The 17,624-nt window shown below is 46.3% G+C and overlaps 3 protein-coding genes and 1 non-coding gene across 7 annotated transcripts in view; 3 read left to right on the plus strand and 1 right to left on the minus strand.

Moving 5' to 3' along the window:
- The window catches only part of LOC146237670 (cytoplasmic phosphatidylinositol transfer protein 1-like), a 46,329-nt gene extending 44,485 nt beyond the window's left edge, over positions 1–1,844 (plus strand). The window contains exon 8 of the mRNA XM_084685145.1: positions 1,467–1,844. Within this exon, the coding sequence (XP_084541271.1) occupies positions 1,467–1,813 (347 nt within the window). The 3' untranslated portion in view covers positions 1,814–1,844. The remainder of the gene's footprint in view (positions 1–1,466) is intronic.
- A 3,472-nt stretch (positions 1,845–5,316) lies between these two features.
- nol11 (nucleolar protein 11) lies at positions 5,317–11,495 on the plus strand. The gene is made up of 18 exons (XM_084685320.1): positions 5,317–5,494; positions 5,966–6,079; positions 6,176–6,232; positions 6,413–6,561; positions 6,932–6,989; positions 7,110–7,251; positions 7,515–7,715; positions 7,957–8,033; positions 8,177–8,300; positions 8,411–8,502; positions 8,698–8,763; positions 8,937–9,121; positions 9,328–9,453; positions 9,596–9,832; positions 10,067–10,145; positions 10,271–10,366; positions 10,492–10,599; positions 10,843–11,495. Exons 1-18 carry the CDS (start codon positions 5,348–5,350, stop codon positions 10,954–10,956), a joined length of 2,172 nt encoding a protein of 723 aa, XP_084541446.1. The 5' UTR covers positions 5,317–5,347; the 3' UTR covers positions 10,957–11,495.
- A 937-nt stretch (positions 11,496–12,432) lies between these two features.
- trnas-aga (transfer RNA serine (anticodon AGA)) lies at positions 12,433–12,514 on the minus strand. The gene has a single exon. It is a non-coding gene; the product is annotated as a tRNA-Ser (tRNA).
- Positions 12,515–13,167: 653 nt separating this feature from the next.
- Positions 13,168–17,624, plus strand: part of LOC146237673 (nucleosome-remodeling factor subunit BPTF-like) — a 31,294-nt gene continuing 26,837 nt past the window's right edge. For all 4 annotated transcript variants that reach the window (XM_084685080.1, XM_084685081.1, XM_084685082.1 and 1 more), the window contains exons 1-2: positions 13,168–14,131; positions 16,423–17,245. In XM_084685080.1, coding sequence (XP_084541206.1) covers positions 13,618–14,131; positions 16,423–17,245 — 1,337 coding nt within the window. In that variant the 5' untranslated portion in view covers positions 13,168–13,617. The remainder of the gene's footprint in view (positions 14,132–16,422; positions 17,246–17,624) is intronic.

Consider the following 17,624-nt stretch of genomic DNA (forward strand, 5'->3'; position numbering starts at 1 on the left):
CTACTAGCCCGTTTCCCTAACTTAAGACATTGGCGTTTCTCAGAAATTTACAACATTGAACACATACATTTTCCTATGAAAACCACGAAAACAAAGTTTGCTGATATATATATGCCAGTTAAAGTGAACCAAATGCCCCAAGTGTTGACTGCTCATAAACAAATCTTTACGAGTTGATGACGGTGACAACAAATAGCTCCCCAAAGAAATGGTCAGTTTTCAAGGAACATCGGAGGCCTCGGAGAAACATGAGAGTTGGGTCTGTTGTCGTCTTGACCACCCATTAGCTCAGCAACACTGTTACACAGCTCCATCCCATTCACGCACTAACCACTCAGTATTTTCCATGGCTGCAGGGTAAGTAGATAACAGTCCATTACCTCCGTAATGGAACATATCCACCCATCCTGCCCTCTCCTCCTTGTCTGGAAAACAACCGTCAGTCCCTAATCCCTCTTTCTCTGCACGAGTTGGATCATTCCCTCCGAAAAAAAATCAATAATTCCCCAAACGTTTGCGAAGACTTTGCCTGCGAATGCTGTTTCCCTTGGAATGTTTCACGCTTTTTCCTGGGGCGATGCTACCCTACCTTCCTGTGGTCTGACTTGGAAGGCACCATTCCCTCCCTCCCTCCTCTTCCGTTTCCTCCTCTTCACCTCTCTCACCATCCTTTTCTTAGTCCCTAGTCCGGCCTTGATATGACTAGCTCAGTCTTAACCGTACTGTGGGTGGTGGGAAGCTAGCTCTGTCACCTCCCCCCCATCCTCTGGTTGTGCTTGGGACGTTCCACATCTGACCTTTGACCCTCCAAAAAGCACTAATCACCCATCTGAGGCGCTCTCAAGGGGTTTGCGCCTTCACTTTCCCTATGCATCATTTTCCTCCGCCACCCTCTCCGCCGACCCCTCTTGAATGACCTAACGGCGAACTTACCAACGTGTCGACCTCCTCCACCTCCCTCTCTCCAGATATGACTTTGGATGACGTGCGGGAATACGAGAAACAAATGCATGAGAAAACCAACATTAAGGTTTGCCATGAGACGCAAGAGCATTCCACAACAAACTCATCATCACTGGATGACATCATCCATGACAAAGCAAGCGTATGTGTTATGGTCAATTTCTTTTTTGCCCTATATTAATTTCTCTGTTTTGTATTGAAATGTGTGTTTGTTGAAATGCAAGCCCGTTGACCCTCTCCCCACTCGTCAAACTCTCATTCAGCCGTTAGAACACCAAAGCACGGTTTGTAACTGACAGTTTGAAAAAAAATACTCAACCCTCAAAGAGGGTGTGGCCAAAAATTTTGTTTTCTTTCATTGAGCTCATTACAATAATTACTGGTTGTCTCATTTTGATGGGGTCCTATGGCCCTCTAAGCTATCAACGTGTCTGCAGTGAAAGCGCTCTAAAAGGGCTCGTCCCCTCGCTGACCCCTGTGTTTCTCCCTCTCTCCGCCCCCAGACATGACGATGGATGAGGTAAGAGAGTTTGAGCGCGCCATCCAGGAGGCCACCAACGAGAAGATTGGGATGTTCCCCCCGTCCATCTCCATCAGCGAGACGCCCCTCTCCTCCTGCGCCCTTAGCGGCCCCGCCAGCGCCCCCTCCACCCCCCTCTGCACCGACGCCCCCGAGTTTCTCTCCGTTTCCAAGGACCGGCCCCGCAAGAAGTCTGCCCCCGAGACCCTCACCCTGCCTGACCCGGCGGCCCAGCAAGGCGTCCCTCAAGGCGCTGCGCCCGGCCCTCTTCCCAACCACTTCCCCTCGCCCCCCTCTGACTGTGACCTCCCAGAGTTGGCGGGTGAATAGGGAGGCACGGCGGTCTGGGGCTTCTGTTGTTTTGTCGCCCCCACCCCCCCCCCCCCCACACACACCCCCCTCCCTTGAGCTCCCCTGCACCCCCTTGCCTCCCCCTCCCGTCACCCCGATTGTCTTAGAAGCCCAACAGAACTTGCCTATAGCCTCCACACACACACACACCCCAGTGCCCAGTGCTGCAAGCAAACTATAGCCATATGCCAGAGTTCAGCCCTTCTTACACATATCGCCACGGTTTAAGGTTGATCCCACAAGTCTGCCGTCTCCAACTTCCTCCTCGATGAGCAGGCAGCTGTGGGCTCAGCTACCCCCTCTGTGGTGGACTTCCTTTTCCTGAGTTTGTAGCCAATCCGATGTCAGATCTGCTGTTTTCGCATCCAGTGTAATGAGTGATCACGCACCCCTACGATTTCGGTGTTTCCTTAGTTTGAGTCATTGTTTCAGTGTGATAGATTCATGTGTGTGTGCGTTATGATGCAGACAAAATGTCCAACCAAACATTTCTTTTTCAACTCAATGGATAGCTGATTAGCTTTGTGTCACTAAAAAGCGGTTGCCTTGGCAACGGAGATTTCGAAACCTGACGCCTTTGATTCCTTTTGCACACTTAAGTGAACGAGTGAATGTTTTTTTACTTGGCAGCCCACGAAATATCCATGTGCAGTGCGTTCTTTTCAAGCTGAAATAAAATTGTGTGAATAACCCCATCCTTCAGACATGCTAAAAAAAAAAAAACTTTTATGGCACAGTGTTGTTAGCTGTTAAAACTGCAACGACTACTGACAAACACCACAAATGCTTTAAGCATATTTGTGTCATGGACATCCCCGTATCCAATCTCTCCTCTTGCCTGTGTCTCCCATTCCCTGCACTCGACACCCCCAGACAGTGTAACCAGATGCAGGACCAGTACAATCACACACAGAGAGAGCCCAGCTCAGGTCTCCTCATCTCCCGTCTGGCCCCACTTTGGACAGACAGGGTCATTGACTGTACCTCTCTCTCCCTTCTCAATGTTCTATGGCCATGTTTTGTATCCCACTCCACAGATATTATACTGTCTCTGTACTCAACAGGCTAACTTGACCTTTCGGAACGTTTACACAACAGTTACAGGCTCCAGGGAATACATTACCTTATGAAAATGGTGGTGAGCGCCGATACTGGTTTGCTCCTATATTTGTATGCTGACTCTGTAACTGCCGTTGTAATGAGTCAGTGTTGTCGCCATTTTGTTATGGAGCAAAACTCACATTTTTCAACAACAAAAAAAAACATAGTGATGGACTGCGGCACGTATCAGTTCATGCAGTTGTACGACAGATACGCGTCATCATTCGTTAATTCCTCTGATCATCAAGGCTCCCAAATTCGGGGGGGGGGGGGGGGGGGGGTGGAAGTGGGGGCAGTAAAATCAATTTCCTCTGTATGGAGGTGGTAGGGAACATATCCATGCTTATGAAGAGGTATCGAACTGGCCTGGTCATGTGCCTGGTTGGCTTTCTGTCACGTTTTTGGAACGCTCGTGCTATGACATGCCAGCGTTGGTAGATCGCAGGCCAGGTTAAGAGTCGGACCCTGCTGACCTCTGACTGTCCAGCGACCCAGTGGCTTCTAGTCTGAAACCTGTCTGAACAATGAGGGTGTTCACATTAGGAACACACACCTTCAAACAACAATTACCCCAACTTCTGGCTACTACGGGTCAAATAACAGTGACCGTCATGGCGTACTTATCAGCAAAGCAGAGCAAGCATGTCTCTATGCTACAGAGAAAGACCACTCTCTATAGGAGGAAACATGGTCTCTCAAATGGAATTCTTAAGATACTATATTTTTTCCATTTTATAGTCACGGAGATCATGGGAGTCTCTTATTTCCGCATGAAAAGTTTCACAGGCATATATACATAGTTATGTATAGTATGTATGTATATAATTGACGGGATGTGCAGAAGATGAATGCTACATTGTAGGCTCTGTTAGTTAAGCACTGTATACTAAACAAATGCAGAGTTTTGAATGAATCTGAGCATGCCCCTGAAGGACAGTTCTCTACTCAGTGCCTCTGCATGCAAAAAGTGTCTTGTATTGTCCATATACCATAACCTCTGAGCATATTTCGACAAAGGAAAAAAATGCAATTTGTTGTAACTTTACAAGATGATAATTTCTCTCCCTTCTTCAAGTTCTGTGCATTTTTAAGTCCATCTCCCCATTGTTCATTCATGGGACGTGATCCATATTATGACCATGTAAACATCTGTATTGTTCAGTCAAGTCCTTGTCCTGTTTAGTTGGACCAAAGTTCCTCTGCAACACTTGTGTTGCTCTCATGTGTAGACAGGACTCTCATTCTTGTTGTTGTTTCCACTGAACAACTGTAGCTATGATCCCCATTATCTTTCCCTACAGTTTTAGAATACTCATAACTGGTGATGACTGTCTCTCTTTTCAGGAATACATAAATCCAGGGATGATTTAGATTGCCAGTGGGCCTCCAAAAGTAATGCATATTGACTAGGAGCATGTTCTGTTCATTTGCAAAGATTATGGATTTTGTTTTGTAAATACTGTAATCTTTGGTTGACATTAGCTGCAAATAATCATTGTCAGGTTCATAATATGTACAATAGATAGTTTTTTTTCTTCTTGAATGGAGAGACAGAAGCGAGATATAATAGTCGATGTAGGCCTATGTTGGAATAAATCAAAACCTTCATATTCTTTTAATCTGCCATTGAAAATAACATTGTGATATCATTGAAGATTTTGCCTTTTGATTAAAATTTATATTTTGCAAGCTCCTCATAGTAGCTGTGCACCTTTGACTGTCCAGTTGCTTTTGGTGGTTCCACATGTCCAACCTAATCTATCAATAACATTTTGTTTAAAATGCGGTGGCTATTGTATTAAAATTATACTTAAATCACAGGTTGGGTTTTCTGTTGTAATTTTCCAGTACCGCTGTAGTTTTGATTTTGTGGTTGCTGTAATTCAAAATGGATTCTCTTCGTTTTTGAAATAAAGGACCAAGCTTTTGCTGTCACCTCTTTAGTGCGGTTTGCATCCAGCCAGGTTGTATCGTCTCTGAAGTGCCATCCTCAGTCGGCTGCGGGAAGCCGCTCTGGGTTCCTCCTCTTGCTATGTTTATGTTTTCATGACTCTCTTGACATTCATTTGGTTCTTGGTTGTACTTATTTTTTTTCTTTTTTTCGTAAACCTTGTAGTAAATAAAGTTTATTTGCCACTATACAAATCAGTGTCCCGGCGTGTTTGTGTTCGTTGGGAGATTAGTAGGTTGTATTAAAGAAGTCGAAACATACCATTGCAACATGAAAATCAGAGCCATGGCTTTGATGAAAATCAATCGTGGTCATACAGACTTGTTGAGATGACGTTTTCCCTCTGACCACATCGGGGCGCTGTAAGAAGGTTACAGTTTAACTTGATGGTATGCCTCCGTAAGCCTCGCGAGCTAACTCTATGCTCGCGAGTTATGTGATTTCCGTTTTCTTCATCCAGCATGGCTACGCTGTATGAGGGATTCACGTTGTGCGGACTTGTACATGCACAAAATGCTTCCGATTCTGGAATTCAGGGAATTGAATTGGATGGAGACAACGACCATGTTGTGGTCACCGACTCGACGAGAAATGTCACTTTGTTCAAGGTATTGTTTGAGTAGCGAGAAATGCTAAACCTACAACATGCTACCGGTGCCATCAGGCTCACTCGTGTATCCATCCCCATTGCATGGGGCTGTACAGTAGCTAGCAAGGTAGACTAGCAAGCCTAGAAAACTACTTATTTTGAAATAGAGCCTTGCCAATCACGGCCAGCTGTAGTTTTCTTCTGTGTTCCTAAGGGAGCCGCTCAGTATGTACTTAAGCTAGGTATCAATCGCAGCTCTAAAAGCATTAAAGCTACCTAGCTAAATGTGTCAGATCTTTACAACGTGTAAACAGAATGATTGCATGCTAGTAGTAAGTAGGTGGCCGCCGTAACATTGTCCTTATTTAGGTCCAAATAACCATTTGGCCATTGTTGTACTCGAAGATCATAGTCAATTTGTACAGCACACTGACAGTGACCGTTATGCGAAGTCGTCTTTCTCAGAAGATAACACAACTTATTCTGACAGGTTTCCGATCAGAAGCCGCTGGGTAGTTGGACGGTGAAACAGGGTCAGACTCTAACCTGTCCTACGGTTTACAACACGCACAACAAGGAGTATGTTGGAGTCTCAGACAACAAAGTAAGCACACTGGAAGAGTAGGCTACCTACTTTTAATAATCAAAACATGTTTACAAGCTTTTAGCAACTTTAACGTGGTCTATCTTTTCGATTTAGGTTATCAGAGTTTGGAAAGATGATGACATACACTTAGACAAAGCATTCAAAGCAACTGTAAGTATGTCAAGACTCAAATACAAATTTCATCCTAGTTACTACTTGTCATTCACCAAACTACTCTTCATTTTTAATAGTAAATCGACTTAAGCTCTCCAGTGTCATTAGACCAATTCTCAGCATCTGTTGCTCTGCGAGGCATGTTGATGTTCTGTGTTTTTCCGGTGTGTTCTTCAGGTAACTGCAGATGTGTGGAGGATCCACTCGGGCCCCGAGGTGGAGCCTGTGGTCCTGTTCCAGCGAGGGGGGGTCCGGCTCCTGGATGCCCTCCTCTCTGCCCCTCAACAGGCCATCGAGGAGGTCCTTACAGACGAGGAGGTCATAAGGTCAGATATTTGTTTAATCATGCACATCATGCCTGGGAGATAAAACGATACGTCCCTCGATAAAGACTTCGTCAACAGCAATGAGGGAATTGGTAGATTGTATGTTCAATAGCTACATTTAAATGCATAAAATTCGAAACGCCAGGAAAGCACCTAACGAACACACACATGTTTGGTTGTGAACGAACCCCAAGCGCCCCCTCCCTGGCTCGTAAACGTCCATCATCACTTGATGATGATAATGGAGCGTGCAGCGACAGCCAATCATTGTATTGTTCAGCTACACGATCGACGTGACACAAGAAACAACAGCGTGTCTGATGGTTACAACGTTCCCACTAACGTCGGCATGGTCTTCACGTCCCTGTAGGTGGAGCACGAGCATCGTGGTCAAGCAACAGCAATTTGTCCTCTTCACAACAGAACAGGTCGGTGTCACTTTAAACAGTAGCGCGCTTGATGAAGAACAACAGCGTATGGAATAACCCGTGAGTGACGACGTGACGTGGTCAATGTTTGGTCTTGTGTTTTGGTTCCCCCCTTCGCAGCGAGGACAGCACGTCCTCTATGTCCAGAGGCTGAACCCAAACACCTTACAGAAATACACACTGGAAAGAGAGGACCCGGGACTGTTACCACTGAGCTACTCTGCCTCCGTCGACGAGGGACACGTCAGCCTGCTCTGTCTGTGTACGTCTCCCACAGCCCTCCTCAACAAAGCCCAAGTAGTCCGTGTGTCACGGCGTCTGTGTCTGTCCTGACAGTTTATGTGTTCAACATGGTTATGGACGCAAGACGGCAGTTTTAGAAGCAGGGCTGGTGTGGTCTGACCAAACCTCAGTTGTGGTAACGTCCCTCATTAATGACTTCCCGCAACCTCTCTCTCAACTAAACCTGCCCTCCCTCCCCCTCTCTCTCTCTCTCTCTCTCTCTCTCTCCTTCCCTCCTTCCAGACCCTAATGGGTGTGTGTACCAGAGTGTGGTGGCGCTACGGAGGCCGGTGGAGTCCGAGGGGCCCCAGGCGCTGCCTCGTAACCTGCTCCTGAGGCTGCCTGTGGGGGAGGGCCAGCTGGGGGCCGCCTCGGCCGTGTCCCTGGACGAGGCCCACGTCGCCGTGGTGGGGGTCCCTCACCCCTCCGCAGGGGCCGGCAGAGGTAAACACACCGACCCCCCCGTGGGTCTCTGGGTCTGACCCCAGGGATTTGAACTGGACTTATCTGAATGCGTCCAACAAACTTTTTTGTTTTACAAATGTTATGCATGTCAGTGTAAAAAAAGAAAAGATGAGAATGAGATTGATTGGGAGGTTTATTGCCATCTTGTGTTGTCTCTGATGGCATTTCCTCGCTTTAATGCTTCGAATTCTGAATGGTGCTTGTCTCCTTGCTTACACAGATTTCCTCTGCATCTGGAATACAAATTTTCAAACGCTCCAAGCAGGCAAGGAGATGACAGGCAGAATCTATGGACAGGTAACGCCCGTCCGGACAAACACGTCACATGACATGGTTATCAAATCACGTCGTTACGCCATTTTGTTAGTGCCTCAACCAAATCAAGATGGTTATTTTTTTTTTTTTTTTTTTTTTTTTTTTTCTTTCCCGCCTCCTCCTAGCTGTGGTGTTATTCCGGAAAGCTGTTCATCCCACACGGGAAAACGCTCTCAGTCATTCCCTACGAGTGTCAAAAGTCCTGCTTGGCCTCAGTCCTGGGGAAACTGAAACATACTGGAGAAGCAGGCAAGAACACACACGCACACCTTTCCAACCTCAGCATCCATCTGCTTGGGCAAGGTCTTTTAACTCAACAAATAGAAAACCCTGGAGTAACATTTTGTCCTCATTCTCAGAGCCCAGACCTTCAGGCATCGTGGTGTCTTGGACCTCTCTCCTTCATGGAGACCAAGCCCAGCCTGGTAGAGGGGTGGAGACAAGGAAGGGGGTAAGTTATGGCGTCCAGGAACCTCATCTCCTCTGCCAAGTTGTAACTGGCGGATTGCTGCAGATTACTTCATGTTATCACAAATCAGAAAAGGGTTTTTATATGCCATGAAAGTTCGCACAGACAAGGAATTTATTTGGGCTTGAAGGGTTGGCCTGATTCCACCGATCTGTTCTATTGGTCCGTCCCACGCAGAGGCTGACTAGGAAGAGCCAATCAGCACCCTCTCTGACTGTCGACCAAATGCTGGAGCTTATCAAGGTAGCTGATTCATGGTTGAAAAGGCCTCCAAACATCTCCTCCGCTCCAAACTCTACTGACAGGATTCTCACAGAAATCCTTTCTACCATCTCGTAGACGAGTAAATCACACACTGCATACTCGGTAACAGGCGGTGGCTGACGATTAGAACTGCCTTGCTTCGTTCCCTTCAGACCGCTCCAGTGACGGAGGTCCAGAGGGAGGTGGAGGCTCTGCTCTCCAGGGCCGATGCCCAGGACCTGCAGCCCTCCCTGGGCACGCTGGCCTGCCACCTGGTGGCACGCTGCCTGGCGGAGCCTGCCTTCTACACACCCACCACCCTGGCTCAGCTGGTGCACACACAGTGCCTCTGCCACAGGTGAGGGGGGGAGTTGTGGAGGGGGCTAGACCTGCACAGACTGTGGTAGAACCTGCAGCAATGGGAAGGTTAGATTCCCTAAAGCGAGTATGCTAAGGACCCATGTTTTGTCCCGTGGAATGATGTTCAGTATCCACTCTGCACTCTGGGGGGGGGGGGGGGGGTGTATGGCGCCCAATGTTAACCGTGACCTTTGACCCCTTCAGCCTGTGTCCCGACCTCCTGCTGCTGGCCCTGGAGAAGAAGGACTACTTCCTGTGCCAGCTGTGCCTGCAGCTCTTCCGAGACATCCCCGAGGCGGTCACCTGCGCCTGCCTCAAGGCCTTCCTCAGGTGACCTTTCACCCCCGTCGCTCGGCGTGGAGGATACGGTTATGGATGTTTTCATTTTTCAAAGATAATTTATTAGTCCCACAGTGTTGAAATTTGCAGGGTTAAACCTACGGTGTATGTGTGCACGTCCCCCCCCACTCAGTGTCCCCGACGGTGATGCCGAGATGGTGAGCCTGGAGCCAGACAGCGTGTCCTTCATGGAGGGACTGGTGGCCTCCGGGCGGGGCCCGGGTGCCCAGCAGAACGGCTTCAGCCCCGCCCTGTACGAGGACGACAGCTGCGACGTGCCCCCCAGTGGACAGCCCAGGCCCGAGGAGGGGAAGGACGGCCAGCCCCCCAGGGAGAGCTGCCCTGTGGGGCTGCACAAGGCTGTGCTCCTGTATCCGCCATGGAGCTATCAGACGTAACAAAGCGCGGTTATATTCCTCGTATTTCCTCGTTTTTAAAAAAACGAAAAGGGAAATTGCATGCTTTTTTTTTTTTTTGTTGCTTTTTTTAAACACGATTTCCTCAAGTTGACTCATCATGCCTGCGAACGCCCAGCCTTGTAGTTGAATGGGTCGTTATAGAGTGCTCTGTTGTGGCGTTTGTGTCTTAACTAAGCCCCCTGTAGAAATGAGGTGCTGCAGACGGCATACAGTGACGGCTTCCTGCTCCCACATCTTAAAGACCTCTCCTCGCAGGAAGTCGTCGTGAGTAAATCCGGAAAACGTTCTCGTCGGCGGTGGTCCACATTGGAACGCAGCTCAGGAAACTCATAGATGGATGTCATTTCAAAGTCAAACTGTTATGTTGTGTTGAATCCCCTTCCCTCTAGCTCTTCCTCCAGTACCTCCAGTTCCTCTATATGAAATACTCTCAGGATTTCTACACACAAGCATACATGGGTTTGAGATCGCCCACGATGACACAGGTTTGGAATGGTTATTCTTCCCACCTTCCTACCCAGGTTTAATCACACATATACACACACACACCTCTGTACCTGCTATTATATATTGCATATATTGATTTGTGTGATACTGGTTTTCTCTCTAGATCATGGACTGGGTGTGTTTGCTGTTAGACTCTCATTTCACCGTCTTGGTCATGGCCCCGGAATGCAAGGGCCTCCTCATCGACCTTCAGAGATTTGTCAAAGATCAGGTAAAAACCGACCTACATGAAACCGGCAGTATGATTCCCCTGGGTTACCATAATTAGGATAGCGTGAGGGTTCATGGGTTTAGAGAAAAAAAAACTAAAAAAACTAATTTGCATGATTCTGTCAGATGGTTCCCTCCGGTATGCTGTGGTCTGAAAGTGTCAAAGCGTGCCTCGTTGGCCATTTTGTTTCCATCGTATCTGAACGCTTCCTGACTGAAACTGCAGCTTGTGTCTCTGTTCCAGGTGAGGCTGTTCTCAGAGTTGGGGAAGATGGAGGGCAGCCTGGAGGAGCTGCAGAAGATGAAGCAGTCCAAGGAAATGGGCCAGTACGCCATCGAAGTCATCCAGTTGTTTTAGACTAATGATGTGTACAGATTTTGTTTTTAACTGAAACTCAACAAGGTTGTTCTCCTCCCACAGCTAGTTTAGCTCTCAGCGGTTATGACTGAACCCCGATTTTGTCTTTTGTTGTAAGATTCTCAAGGCAGTCCATGTTAGGGGACTTGTGGGGGGAGTCCATAATGTGTGACGTTTGTGATTTGAGACTTTGCTGACATGCAAACCGCTATAACTAGGTGTTCTGACCTTGCCTGTCAAATGTATCCAAAGTGTATTTTTAGTACTGTCTGCAGAGATTAATTATGCAGCAAAATATAGACATCTTCAAATGTAATCTTGAACCTTCTCTTGAACATAATGATGTCTAAAACTACAAACTACATACATAAACCAGCTGTCTATTATGAATAATTGTAAATCTGCCCATCTTGGTGAATTGTGTCACATTTTCTAGATGCCAATTCTAGATGCTAAATGTGTTGCACAATCTCAAGTAGTGAATTGTTTTCATGTGAGAGTATTTTATATATAAAAAAAATACCTTTCTGTGCAAAATATCCCTTGTCTCTTGCCTTTCTATACTACTGTTATTTGTTGTTTTTACTTTGTGTTTCTAGGGATCCCCTTTTCACAGGTCCCTTCAGGGGCTCTGTATTTTTCTGATGAATATGGTTTTAAATTATATTCTGCAGTAATAGATGAACTATATGTGATTTTCCTGTGTTTTCTCAATAGGAAGATGGCGGGAAAATATTCATCCACAGTTCTTGTAAAAACCTCGTTATCGGTAGGATTCGAACCTGCGCTGGAAAATCCCAATGGATTTCTAGTCCAACGCCATAGCTTCTAAAGGAAACGTTCTCGTTCGGGGGCGTTCCAGCTTCCGTTCTGTGGATCGTATTGCTAATAGCTTAATTGACTTTATCAAGACACCTGTATCATTTACATGTCTGGTACTGTTTTATTATTGACTTGTAGCCTATTTATGTAAATATTATAGACTTAACACTAGGCGATCATGTATGCCCTAGTAAAGCAGAGCCAAGACTCGTTTCACTAATGTACCTAGGCTACATTTAGGCCCAACTGTTTTGGTCAACAGGACTTAAACATGTTGGCGTTCTTTTATAAATACACATCACAATTTGCAACGTTGACAACACTTATTTTATGTGGAGGAGTAGGCCCAGCTAATTCCGATGGAGCCATACCTGTAAATATAAATGGAAAGTAAACTTGAAACTTGAAATATTTTGTGCAAATAACCAGAAAAAAAAAAAAAAAAAATGTTCTCGTCCGACGAGTTTCGGACTGGATAGTTTCCTTATTATTTTTTTCACAGGTCCCTTCAGGGGTTCCGTATTTTTCAGATGAATATGGTTATCAATTATATTCAGCAGGAACAGACAAACTATGTTATTGTGCTGTGTTTTATAAATATGAAGATGGCGGGAAAATATTCATCCACAGTTCTTGTAAAGAATAAAAACGAATCGTTGTCGGCAGGATTCGAACCTGCGCGGGAAGATCCCAATGGATTTCTAGTCCATCGCCTTAACCACTCGGCCACGACAACTTGAAAACTAACATAGGTTTTCTCTGAGTAATTCACTGACATCCACATTGTTGTTAAAATATTGGATTGTTTTTTCTCGTTTACGATTATTGAGATTGGAAGTTTATTAATGTTATGCAAGGGAATTGCCCTAATTATGCAAATATTCATACTATATTTTTGCATTTGTAACAACTTCGCTTTTTGATGAGGAATGGATGAATCTTACTTAAACTTCTATACGAAGCCAGTAACAATAAAGAATACATAGAGTTGATCACTTGGCCACGCACTTTTTATTTTATTTGGTGTTGTGAATACTGATTACAAAGTAGACAAGTAAAGAATGGCTAACATTTGCCATTCATTCTTGACATGTAGGCCTACTAGGTCTACAAATAAATAATATACATTATACATATATGTATCAATAATATGGATAAATCAGCAACTCAAATGCTAAATGTATGTTGGATTTATTCATTTATAATTAACATGAATATCTAGAATTACAAAATTGCATTGTTACCAAATATTGGATTTCTATCTTCTGTATGGCCGAATAAAATATACTGGAACCGAGAATTCATCCACTTACAATAATTTTGTTTCATGAAACTGCTGTTCTCAATGTCGGACGTATGCTTATCTTCTTGCCTTCCTCGCTTCAACAACGACGACGACGTCAGAGCGAAAATGTACGCCGCTGTTGCTGTGTAAATATCTCGTTGTTTTTTTATATTATCATGAATTGGCAATTCAAGTGGACTCTAATAAACAATCATAGGGGCTTCGTGTTTGCATGGATAACTAATTTTATGAACTAACAGGGCTATTGCATCTATTGTAGAATAGTAGTCACGTGACCTCCATACAGGGCCTGCTGCTGTCTGTTTTCAGTGGAGGGAGAGATGCGAAGAAAAATGGCGACTGCAGGCGACCTAAAGCGGGACACCGGCCATTCGGTTTGAGCATTCTAGCTGAAATTGAGTCCGGGGCTTGATGGGAAGAATTTGAACGGTCACAACATTGGTTAAGCAATCCTACGGTACCCGTTTTCTCGGGTTTGCGTGGGCTACTTGAGCGCCGAAATTGAAGCCGAAAATAATACATTCTTTGCTACAATGAGGGGGAGAAGAGGAAGGCCGCCCAAACAGGCACTGATGCGGGATGTTTCCCCCGGGCCAGTTCGCGGTTCTAGAGGTGGCCGTAGAGGTATGCGTGGACGGGGAAGGGGTCGAGGACGGGGCCGGGGCCGAGGTTCGGTGGATATCGATACAGATTTATCCAACAGGGACAACTTCCACTCGTCCAGGGGTCGGAGGAAAGTTGGAGCAACGACGACATCGCGGGGCAGAGGCAGGGGAAGAGGCAGGGGTTCGAGAGGTGGTCGCGGCAGCAGGGGGAGACGGCCCCAGACTAAGGTGGTCTACGATGACAATAGCGACGAAGATGAGGATAATATTAGTTTGAGATCGGAGGAGGACGAACTTTTACACGAGAACCGATCGTCAGATTTCGAAGAGGAGGCCGTAGACAACGAGTCCGATTATCTGGAAGAATTACCGGACGAGGATGATGCGAGCTACTGTACAGAGAGCAGCTTTCGGAGCCATAGCACGCACGGTAGTACTCCAGGTAGGTCAGCTTGCATATGCCTACTTTGGAGAATCAATTTATCATGCTTTCCAAAAGCAAACAGAAATGGTAGAGTGTATATTTACTCCATTTGGAGAGCAAGCTGCATTGTTCAAAATGGAGATTGCACTCAGAAACAGGCCTTTGTTTACCGAGCTCTAGTGATCGCTTGCTGGATCGTGCATACTGGACACCACAATAACCTCGCATATGTTCTGCATTTTGTTAGATTAGCATCAAACTTGCTATTTTTCCCAAGCTTCCATATTTAATGATTGATTGTATTAATTATTTATTTTCAATTAACGGTTATTGCACTGTTTTCCTCGTGCAAGCAATATTTTCATGTGGTGTCATTCACAGAGAAACATGTTGCGAGTGTTTTATGAAACATGTTACTATCCATTCATTCATCTTAAATTACCCTTTAAATATATTGAATGTGGTTGCCGTATTTTGCATTTCAGGTCACACTAACTATATTACTTCTGTTAATACATTTGAGCTATTTTAACAACGGCGCGTGTGTTATTAATCATAACGTTCCATGAGTTATCTGCTTACATAAATATATAAATTGTATTTAAACAGGAATTGAGTTATTAACGCATACATATTGCAAATGCACAACCCTTTAACTTAATTAGGGTTAGGTAGACATTTTAACAACTGCATGGATCACTGCTAAGATGTATAGTTGTGTAACGCAGACCAAATGAGCTTGACAGAACTTCGCGCGTCCTTTGTTTTGAAAAGAGGCGCTCTAATTTCACCTGTTGCAGGCTGAACTCATTATAATATTACGTACAAAGTTGTACCGTAACCATAGCAATTCATTTCATGGGTATCAAATGAACGAGGTAGATCAATCACCCCTGAATGGAATTATGCATATTTATAGTTACTAAACTAGTCTTTAAAATCAATTGGCGTATCTGTTACATAATGTCAGGACATTGATGTTAGTGACTCATTGTGACTGTTAATCAGTCCTAGCGTTGGACTGCAAAGATAACTTGGAAATATTCTTCTTTTGGCTCTGTGGTTAGTATTCCTTGAGTCGTAGATTCACCATGCACTGCACCATAAAAACATGTCTAATATATGTTCTTTTTTTAAATCCTGAAAATGTAGCAGACACCCATTTCTTGGTGAAAGCCTAATTTTGCCAATTGGTATTTTTCCCAATGTAATCGATTGGAGTTATCCTCTCATGAAGTCCTATTACATTTACTTATTACCTGAATGTAACTCATAGGGTGTGCCCTAATTTAGAAAGCACTAAACATACTTAACATATTTCATGACCACACAAGACTGCTTTTTTCTTGAATTATGATTCCATCCACTCCACTGCCCTTCAATGCATAGTTAAGTAGTCCAGGAAGATTACACACATAACCGTGTACCTCAAATAGGTTTCCCAGCCATGTGAATAGCAGCAGAGAGGGGCTTTGTGTGCCTTTCATACAACCTAGAATCACACACACACACTCACACCTATGCACCAATATACACAACCAGAGATGCCTGCACACCCACACACTTCACACTCTCGGTCTTACCATAGGATACAAGCTGACACACGCACACACACACACACACACACACACACACACACACACACAGACTTTACATAGGTAGTAACAAAAGAAGACAGTACACACATATTCCTCGCTGTGGGCACATGGCTCTGGGGAGAGGATCTTGTTTGTCTTCATAATGCCACTTCCCTTGGGCTGGTACACACACGCACACACGCACACACACACACACCGACTGTGTTAATGCTGATACCCCATTTTGAAACCATGTCACTCCCTACGCCACAGCCCCCTCTCGTATGATTTAGCAGGTCTGCATTTGAGTTCCCTGTCATTTTCGTTTACATTTTTCAGGTCGGGAGCTTACAGAGTGTGTGTGTTTGTGTGTACCAAGTAGAAGTGCTCTGAAATGGAACATTTCTGTTCACGTAATGGGGTTTAGGCCTCCTGTTCTGCATGGGATTTATAGACTTGGAGAGTAAACTGCCCCGTTAACCAACTGGTACAAGTTTGTGGTATTCCCACGCTAACGAATATGCAGTTATGCACTCAAAGTGAATCAATGATTTTCCCCATCTGTTCCACCTCAGCAGTAACAAACAGTCTTCAGCCAAAAATGCTGGAAGCAGACCTCATTCGGCCTGACTTTTAAATGTGTGCATTAAAAACTTTTTTTTTTTTTTTTTTCATCCGTCCCTCCGCCCCTCCCCTCTTTCTTTTAATCCATCCGTCCCCCTTCCTTCCCAGGCCGGAGGAGGAGCCGTGCCGTCCGCCCCCGCTCGCCCATCCTGGAGGCCAAGGACGTCCCTCCGCTGGAGCTCCCCAAGTCTTCGGAGGACCTGCTCCTCCCCGCTGGGCAGCTCCTCAACGTGGCCGCAGTCTACGAGGTCCTACGCAACTTCGGCTCGGTCCTGCGCCTGTCGCCGTTCCGCTTCGAGGACTTCTGCGCGGCGCTGGCGGGCCAGGAGCAGTGCACCCTGCTGGCCGAGACCCACATCTCGCTGCTCAAGGCCATCCTGCGCGAGGAGGACACGTCCAACACCACGTTCGGCCCGGCCGACCTCAAAGACAGCGTCAACTCCACCCTGTACTTTGTGGACGGCATGACCTGGCCCGAGGTGGTGCGCGCCTACTGCGAGAGCGACCCCGAGTACCGCCACGTCCTGCCCTGCCAGGAGGGCGAGGAGTACCCCTTCGAACCCCTGGAGAGCAAGGTCAAAGTGCTCCAGTTCCTGGTCGACCAGTTCCTCGCCACCAACCTGGCCCGCGAGGAGCTGATGTCGGAGGGCGTGGTGGCCTACGACGACCACTGCCGCGTGTGCCACCGCCTGGGCGACCTGCTGTGCTGCGAGACGTGCTCGGCCGTGTACCACCTGGAGTGCGTCAAGCCGCCGCTGGTGGAGGTGCCCGAGGACGAGTGGCAGTGCGAGGTGTGCGTGGCGCACAAGGTGCCCGGCGTGGTGGACTGCGTGCCCGAGGCGCAGAAGAGCAAGCCCTACATCCGCCAGCTGCCCATTGGCTACGACCGGCACCACCGCAAGTACTGGTTCCTCAACCGGCGCATCGTCGTGTGAGTATGCGAGCCGCCTTTCGCACTGGGAAGCATAAACCCGTTTCGGGGATATGATGTGTCGGTGACTTATTTTGGGGCGTTAACTTTGTTAGATGCCTTCAGACGTAAACTCTTCACATAAAGGCATAGGGCACTCCTAAACCAAGTTATTCGTGGACAATTATAAATCGGCAATCTCTTAACAAATCTGGAGGGAATGTCACCGAATTTGGGGCCGTCGGGTTTCTACCTCAAAGTCTGTCTAAAACTCCTCCAAAGTCCCAAGTAGACAAGTGCAGTCTCCTCACTGATGTAAGCGTCTTCATCCGCCCCAGCGTCATGTATGGCTGTGGAGATCAGTGTACCGTTAACGTGGTTTATGGACCCGCAGTCCACC

Source organism: Hypomesus nipponensis, chromosome 21 (assembly GCF_054491055.1).
Source record: "Hypomesus nipponensis isolate SF chromosome 21, ASM5449105v1, whole genome shotgun sequence".
In the NCBI taxonomy this organism is placed as follows: domain Eukaryota; kingdom Metazoa; phylum Chordata; class Actinopteri; order Osmeriformes; family Osmeridae; genus Hypomesus; species Hypomesus nipponensis.